The following is an 8980-nucleotide window of genomic DNA, read 5'->3' on the forward strand; positions in this document are numbered from 1 at the left end:
AGAAGCGAGCAAGTTGCACGTGGGGAAAAATACGCGCCTGATTTAAATGTCACACCTGAACGCTCACATCCTTTTAATTATGTTTGAAATTATGAACATTGCTCAACATCATGAAAATTAAACCTTATTTTCAATAAGCAGTCCTGAAAAATATTTGGGGGTGCTTAACTTTTTTCCAGGTGTATATATCTGAGAAACAAAATCCAAAAAGACTGTAGTAGGCCTAACTGACTCCTCAGGAGGGGCATGGGAAGGCATGGTAAAATTAGGAGGTAGAAATAGGTAACCCAGGTACTTGTCAGCCTGTACAGGCTTGGCACGTTTGGGAGGAAGTGGGGCAAGGTCCGGAGATAGAGGTTGACCCATGTAACATTCAATCTCCCTGCCAATAAACACTGATAAATCTCCTGCCGGGTCACTCGCACCTGATGCTTGTGATGTAGTCCTAGTCGCAGGTGTGACCCCTAAAGTGGTGACATGAACTTTGGAATTTCTAATCAAAAAGAGTCAATTAAAATCGAAATTATAAATAATAATGCGACTGTAATAAACATTAAATTAAAGTGAAGAAACAGCCTCAATAAACTTGGAAGTAATTTAAATGACAACCAGTTCGCAAATATATTAAAGTTGAATGTGAAATTTGAAACAAAGAAACACATCCAAGCACAAGCACTGCCAAAAGAGAAGGGATAGTTCGGTAGAGGTGTTTAAAGGGAGTCATATGCGCCACATGAGTATGTCACGTTGCTAATGGTGGAGAAGTGACGCATGATGATTTGCATGAGAAACAAGTTGGAACCATTTGATTCCAATAGGGGGGAGCAGAAGGCTTGTGGCACGCATAAAGAAAAAAGTTTGTATATAGAGGGCAGTACTGGATGAGAATAGCTAATCTTGTGAGAAGAGGGAAGTACCATATCGGAAATACCAATTTTAGCTTTCACCCCTATCCTTCAATTACTGTGGGTTTGTGGCAACTGAAACCTGGTTAAATTCTAGCCTAGCTTCAGGAGAAGAGTAAGATGTTGGAACTGATGGAATGTGAGAAAAATATTATTATAAGATAAGCACTAACAAGTGAGGAAGAACTGCTTACAATAATTTATACATGTAAAAGAAGACTGATCACCCTAATAACAATATTTTTATGAAAAGAACAACTATTGTTGATCCCTCAGCCAATAAAATATTCTGCATATGTGAAATAACAACAAAGGATGAAAATAAGACATAACAGATTGAAATCAAAATGGTCTAATAAGTGTGAGAGAGAGAGAAGGAAGAAGAACAAATAAAAAATATAAACACTATTTTTTATTTCAAGTGTTTATAATAATTAATACATAGAAAGAGGAACAGAAGTTCATGAAAAACAATCCATGAGGATTTTAAGGCACACAGGTTTTAATTTGGAATGACCAAATGTCAAGAGTGAAGGAAATAGTGGTGGAAATAAAATGAATTGCTTCAGACTTACCAAAGTGATATCTCCATAAGTCATTGAAAATGGTTACATCACGCTCCCCTCCAAAGATGTACATGTATTCTAAAAATTTCACAGCTGAATGGTTGTGCAGCTCTCCTGGTCCTTTATTTGTTTTTATTCTTGACCACTTCAGTGTTGCTTATACAAAAACAAAATGTTTTTCATTCACAAAACATTAATATATACCAGTTCTGATTTTTGTAACATTTTCTAAGATAGATATACATTTCTTTATGTTAAAATAAATTATTCCAACACTGTCAGGTCTGTTTATAAGATCTTTGATTTTGAAAATCCAATAACTATTTTCTACAGAAAACAGCTAGCTTGCATTAACTACAGTTGAACACAGTATCAAAAGACACACACACACACACACCAATGGTAGTTTTTAAATAACATAGAGTAATAAAAACATAAGCAGCATGTTCTGTACTATATTATTATCCAAAATGCTTATGGTGGCCTTACAATCTACAAACCCTGGACTCTGAACATTGACATTCTTATGAACCATATTACAAATGTCAAATTTCTTTAAACTGTTTTTCAATTATATGTACTTCTGAAAGTAAAAAGGATTGCCAAGTGAATAATTACATTTTTTTAAGAAACATTTTAACCTAAACACAAGTAAATGTTGGGTATACATATAAACATTACACCATATCATATGCTTCTTTTATGTGCACTATGGTGGAAGGCACCCACTTATTCAATGATTGGGGGGGGGGGGGATATTTTAGAAAATGTTACTCTAGACATTAATTAATAAATCATATGACAGTGCATTATTGTAAAACATCCTCATGAATGTACTTTTCCTGGATTTGTTTTTAAATTATTGGTATTATTATTAAGTCATTAGAAACATTTACATCTGAGTTTAGTTTAATTGTATTATATATATATTAGTTTTTGATCTGCAACTATCATAGATTTTTCTATATCAGTTTGGAATATAAAACTGGGGGGAGGGAGGCATATGATATAAACTAGACAGGCAAGGCCCCCTAAGGTCCCCCATAGTGCTAGCCTTGATATGATAGCAGAATAGAGCAAAAAGGGTACTGTCTAAAGACTACTTTATAGGCTAGGTTTCAATGTTCGTGTCAGTGACGTCACAACCACATGATGAAAACGTCTGATGATTATTTTGATATTTTTGAGCCTTGATCATTTACTTACAGAGGACTGAGTGGTTTGAACTTTACTTTATTCTTTTAACTGAATATAATCAGCTTTTAAACACAAGCAAAACAATACTAAATATGTCAAAGGCACATCTTATGGACTAATGAAGATCCACGCGAATGAGAATAATGTTTACATGAAAGATTTTTCAAACTTTTCCAAATCAATAATCTTTAATAAAGCATTTTCAAAAAAACTTTCTGTTTAACTTCAGTACAGCTTCAGTTTGAGTTTTTTTTCTTTCCAACCACAAAGCTTGGTTTGGTTATTGTTAAACACAAAGCTACATAATGGGTTGTCTGTGCTCTGCCCACCATGGGTATCAAAACTCAGATTTTAGCCTGTAGACTTATCACTGAGCCACTGGGGGTACAACCACAAAGTAATGTTACTATAGAACTCTCGTCAGTCTTACACAGTAATAGCAATGTGTTATCATAAATGTTTAAGTATCAACTGCTGGTGCTCCCATGTATGAAAAAAGCTTGAGAGTTTACACTGAAACCTAAATTTTAAATACTTAAAACATTATTTTAAAGCTGTGTTGAAATATTTGATAGCAACTGTGGTAATATTAGTTCTCATTTCAATGCACGTTAATACCCTAATGCTTGAAAACTGGTATTTCACTGAAGCTTTATTATGCGTATATGATTGCTACAACTCTTTTAAGGAGAGGTAGATAGTTAAGCAAGGTATAAAAAACACAAATGCTTGGATACAGTGTACAGTTAGCACATGATTGAAGAACCCTACACCAGATTATAATAGATAGATCTTGCTTTAAAGACTGTACTGGTCCAACACTGTTTGAATAAATGGTGGTCTGTCAACAAGTTTGCTGATTAATTTTGCATGCTGGCCAAGCATTACAGGCTTGTAGTGTTTTACCTATACAATGGTGTGCTGTGAAAGCAGAAATCTTACATTTTTTTAGGTGTGTGCATATTTCCTCGAAAACAGTGCGTTGTGGACTTGGTGGTGCACCTACCAAATGCAAACCTCCATAAGTAGGACCATATTTTACTGAACTAGTCTTTCTGACATATATTTTAACTCTCTCAACACAAGGTTGGTCAAATAGACCAACCTCGTAACCATTTTGTACTTGAAGTATTTGTACAATACAAATACTAAATATATTAAATATGTGAATGTTTTGAAGAAGTACCTCTTTCGTTTATAACATATCTACATATAGTATGGAGAAAATGCCAAAGCAAAAATGTTATAAGAAAGTGTGGGCAGTAACTCATGAACCACAATACTTACTACAAAAAAAAAGCAGTTAACTGAATTGTGATGAAAGAAAAGGGTGAATTACTCCTAGTGAAGAGTCCCCATTATAGGATTTGTCTCAATACGTCCTAAGTTAATTGTCTTGGATGATTTCATCAAAGATATTCGATAAGGGACAGAAATAATTTCTGTAAGGACCAATAACAAAGTGGATTTTGTTACAGTCTAATAGAATAGTCAACTGATCTACTCTAACAAGGTTTCACTTAAGGTTCAATAATGTATAAAGAGAGAAAAGTGAAGAACATTAACTGTACTAAAGAAATTGTAGATTTGATAATGCTTATAGTGGAACTACTGAAGGATATCTTAGAGGAATTGTTAATGCAATTATACAGATTATGATCAAGAGAATTTCTCATGTTAACTTAATTGATAACTTAACTAACGTTGTATTAATGCTATTGAATGAAACTGAAGGGCTTATTAATGAACATCTAGTCTTTCAAAATGAAGTACTCAATGATTTAGAAGTAGTGTTATTGCAAAACAACCTTGAGAGTTTTGACATAAATGAACTGTTCAACAGTGTATTGATAAAGAAGTTATTTGATTTATAATTAGTTGTCTCTGTGTAAGTTCTTTATTCCCCAAGTAAACTTCCTCGCGTTAGGGACTTGTGCACTCAGCTCGCAATAGCACGACCCGAAATCCAAATAAATTACTTTGTAATGAGTATACAGTCAAACCCAACGACTAAGGCCACAGGCTGTTCACATTCCCATTACATGCTTGTTAAAGTTTCCATACTATAACTTTTACTAAAGTATGTGTATCTTCACAAAATTAGGCAGACTTTTAGTAAACATTAAGTGTCATTTGTAAACAAAAAAATAATTTTTTAAGGAAATATTTTTATTAAAAATTTGTCTGTTAATATATCAAATCTTTTTTTTTTACTAGTCCAAGTGCAAAGTGAATATTAAATTAAAATGAAAAATAATTTTATTTTTCTCAAAAACCTCAAATTTGATTTATATAACCTCCAAAACCTCCTAAATAAATAAAAACCTTTTCTTATGTAAAACTTTATATTTTATCTGTTATTACTTCTACCCTAACAATATATTTGGTTCTTCAGCCAATAGACAAATCATCAAAGTATATTAAAAATTGTAAAATCAGAAATAAAACGAACAGCTGTGCCCTTTGTTTCTTTATTATTGGTCATGAAGTTTCAAAGTACTTCTTTTGAGAGTTTGAACTGCTAAGCATTTCACATTTATTTTCTGTGTTTATTTTACTGTCAACAACTGAATTTGAAATCTGCTGAAAAAAAAGTAACAAATCACCACTTATGTCAATAGACTGTTTATGTGACACCGTAATACAATAAATATCAAGTTTTATTATGGTAAAAGTTTATATTTTATCTGTTCTTTTAATTCTCTACCCAAACACTAACTGTAACTAAATTGTTAATGTATAGTTTTATGAAAGTTTGAAAATTATGAAAGAAAATGAACAAAACCCTTTTCTTCTTCTTTGAATGAATTATTTGTTGCCATATTTTAATTCTACAGTTTTAATGCCTGGCTTGTATGATGTACAGTTTATTCATCTGTGAAAAATAACACATTGCAGTGGAAACATATTAGCAGGGTCCCATAAACTTTTCTACGTGTGTGTGTGAAGTTCTTAACTTGTCTAATCATAGTTACCTAACCCTACTTTTTCTCTAAGTTCTTTGTTGAAACAAAAATTCATGTACCTTTCAAATATATGCATTCTAAATACATGAATCACTAAACTAGAACATCAAAAACAAGTATAATTTAAATGGTTCTATAACTAAGCTATTTAAGGTAAAAAATAATTCATTAAATACTATGAGCATCAACTTCACATACAAACATGTACCCAATCAAATCCACTGCAAGCTTGAAATAAAAAATAAACTCTTCCTATTGTTTATAAGCATATACATCAAATAAAGACACATAGACTTCTGTTGTGAATTGGGAAAATTCAATGATATCTCACTAAATAGAGAAGTTAGGATTTTGAAACTGTATATTTGACCTTGGTATTGTTTATATATATTTTTGGTTTGTAGTTGAGCACAAAGCTACACAATGAGCTATTTGTGCTCTGCCCACCATGGGTATTGAAACCCAGTTTTGGAGTTGTAAGTCTGCAGACATACCACTGTGCCACTGGAAGGCGTTTATACGTTGTGTCTACAAAAGTCAGACAATTTAGGTGTTATGACATTACCACTGAATGCCAGTGTGGGGTCACTATGACTCCATACAAGTGAAACTTGTATACTAAACTAACCAAGCTGGTGTTCTAAACTTAAAGTTATACAAGCTAAAAGAGGAGAATTCAGAATGCAGACACATCATGTGACAACAAGAAGTGAACACTGAGAATTTTAATATTATCTTTATGAAAGTTAACATTTTTCAATACCAAAAATGTATTTCTGATAATACTTACCTCCGCTCAGACTTTAGCTTTATCCTGATAAAAGTTTCTCTTCTCTGCCCATCTAAGCATTGGTATGAATCTTACCTCACTTGCTCCATCTTTTATACCCAACTATATTGCTCATAGCAGTTTAAATCTTGTGATTCTCTCCACATACATCAATGCACTCCCTATCCCAAATCCATATATAAGCTCCATATTATTACTTCCTATTCACTTTTCAAGATAGTCCAAACTAGCAGACCCAAAACTGGCCATTTCCTGGGGAGAAAGGGTGAGAGAGTGTGAATGGAGGTAAGTATTATAGGAAATACATTTTCAGTATAGGAAACACACTTACCTTTTCTACACACTTTAGCTAGAATCCCAGGTTGGAGTGTCTAGTGAGGGCATGATCCACACAGAAATTGTCTGCGTAGAGAATAGGTGTGTGAAAAGGGGATATAGATAGTAATAGCACACTAGTGTGGTCAGCTCTACTTCTATGGTCCAGAGATAGTGCAATAGGTGAACCACGTTCCCTATTTTGAAAATCAAACCAACCCTGATTTACTCAATCCAAGGATCAGAAGGGATGGGCAAAATCCCCTTATGTTTTACTCATGATTGTTCATGAGTGGCAGTCCAGTAGTGTGTTGTTCATAGTTTTATAATTGTTTATCACCTGAAAAATACATAAAGTGGTCTTATGGAACACCCTATCTCAACAGAGCTCATTGCTACCAGGAAAAAAAATCTGTATTGATTGACTGGTAGTTAGTGCAAGCTCGGAAATAAGCATACCTGACCAGGTAACACCTGGCACAGAGTGGGATCCAAATGACAATGATGAGAGAGTCCCTGAAAAATAATAGAAATAAAAATAAAAGAAATGAAGTCACTCACCTTTCTTACAAACTAGCTGGGGCATAGAGAATAGCCACAAGAAGGCAACTGCCAAATAATGTAAATAATGAGATATAAATGTATTAGGCATGGTCCACCTACCATCCTCTACAATCTACTCCAGTGGGCGACACAACCAAGCCGCCAGGGACATTGAGATATGGCAAATTTGATGAGATGAGACTCTAAGAAGTCTCTGTTCCTCCAATGAAAGCCCAGAGTAAGCAATATACACCAACTGATGAACCCAACCTGTCAAAGTGACAGGGGATAAGTCATGCGACACCTTTGGATCCAAAGGATAAACAAATGGTGACGTGAACCACGAAACCCTTCAGTGCATGCAACATAACATCGAAGAGCCCGAACCAGGCATAAAAGATGATCCAGATCCGTGTTTTCATAGAAATCAGAAATGGAGGAAAGATGAATAGAAGAGAAACAATTATCCCCTTCTCTAGCTGCTGAAGTTTTGGGAACAAAGGACCCATCAAGATACAACATAACATAAGTGGAATGGTAAAATGTCCTAGGAACATGAACTGCAAACACATCCAAACATCGACATCCACTAGCCAACAAGAGAATAAAATAAGTCTTAAAGCAAAATATGACATAGGGAACATGGTGCCAAAGGTTCAAAGGGAAGATGAGATAAGGCATGGAGAACCACCGACATATTCCAATTAAAAAACTGGAAAGGACACTGAGGACAGATAACCTGAAGAGATTTCACAAGCAAGGGCAAAACCTGGAACTCAAAAACTTGATGTTTTTTGGAAAAATGAAAATTAGCTGACAAAGCAGCCTTATACAGAGAAACGAATGAAGGTGCCAAACCTTTGTCAAATAACCATGTCAGATATTGACAAACATTTGGCACAGTAGGATGGGATATATTAAAGTCCTGTCTGATAAACCACTGATGATAAGTAAACCATTTCCATTGATAAAGGTCCAATAAAGAATGCTGAATGGACTGCATTAATAAAGATGTCACTTGAGAAGTCAATTTCTGATGTTATGCAACAGACCATATAAAGGCCTGGCACAAAGCTGAAGAATGGTGATCACCAGATGAAAAATGTCTGACCAAGGCTGATGTAAGAGGGATAGCCAGAGAGGAAATGGAAGAGATTGTCATTTCTGAAGATAATGAAGGAGTGGAAACCCAGGCTGACCCAGCCAATATTGCACCACCAGAAGAACTGGACAGGACAAGGAGCACATCAGTGCAAGAACCATGGATAACAAATGAAGATCTGTCCAATCCTGGCTGAGAGCATCTATGCCTAAAGCCAGAGGGCGAGGAACAGGAGCTGGGCATTCCAGTGAGTGGCAAAAGCAATGATATGAGGCATCCCGAGATGAGAGCAGAACCAAAAAAATATTTGTGGATGAAGCATTCGTTTTGTAGGCAGAACTCTGTTGGGACCAGATAATTGATTGGTTACAAAATTCATAACACTTGGAACATGACCAGATAGGAGAACAATGATTGTGGGCCCAAAAGAGAAGCTCCAATGTTCGAAAACAAAGAGACCTGGAGTGAGTGCCCCTTTGCTTGGAAATGTTGGAGGCCACAATGGAATTTTCCAAAAGAAGTATTTCCACCTACCCTTGCAACTTTGTGGTAGTAAGAATAGACTTCTCTGTTTTGGCGAAACCCAGCTCTCACAG

General features: G+C 34.9%; 1 protein-coding gene across 1 annotated transcript in view; it reads right to left on the reverse strand.

Annotated features, from left to right (window-relative positions):
* Positions 1 to 8980, reverse strand: part of LOC106464964 (tip elongation aberrant protein 3-like) — a 66980-nt gene that overhangs the window by 28258 nt on the left and 29742 nt on the right. The window contains exon 7 of the mRNA XM_013925138.2: positions 1481 to 1627. Within this exon, the coding sequence (XP_013780592.2) occupies positions 1481 to 1627 (147 nt within the window). The remainder of the gene's footprint in view (positions 1 to 1480; positions 1628 to 8980) is intronic.

Source organism: Limulus polyphemus, unplaced genomic scaffold (assembly GCF_000517525.1).
Source record: "Limulus polyphemus unplaced genomic scaffold, Limulus_polyphemus-2.1.2 Scaffold1795, whole genome shotgun sequence".
Taxonomy (NCBI): domain Eukaryota; kingdom Metazoa; phylum Arthropoda; class Merostomata; order Xiphosura; family Limulidae; genus Limulus; species Limulus polyphemus.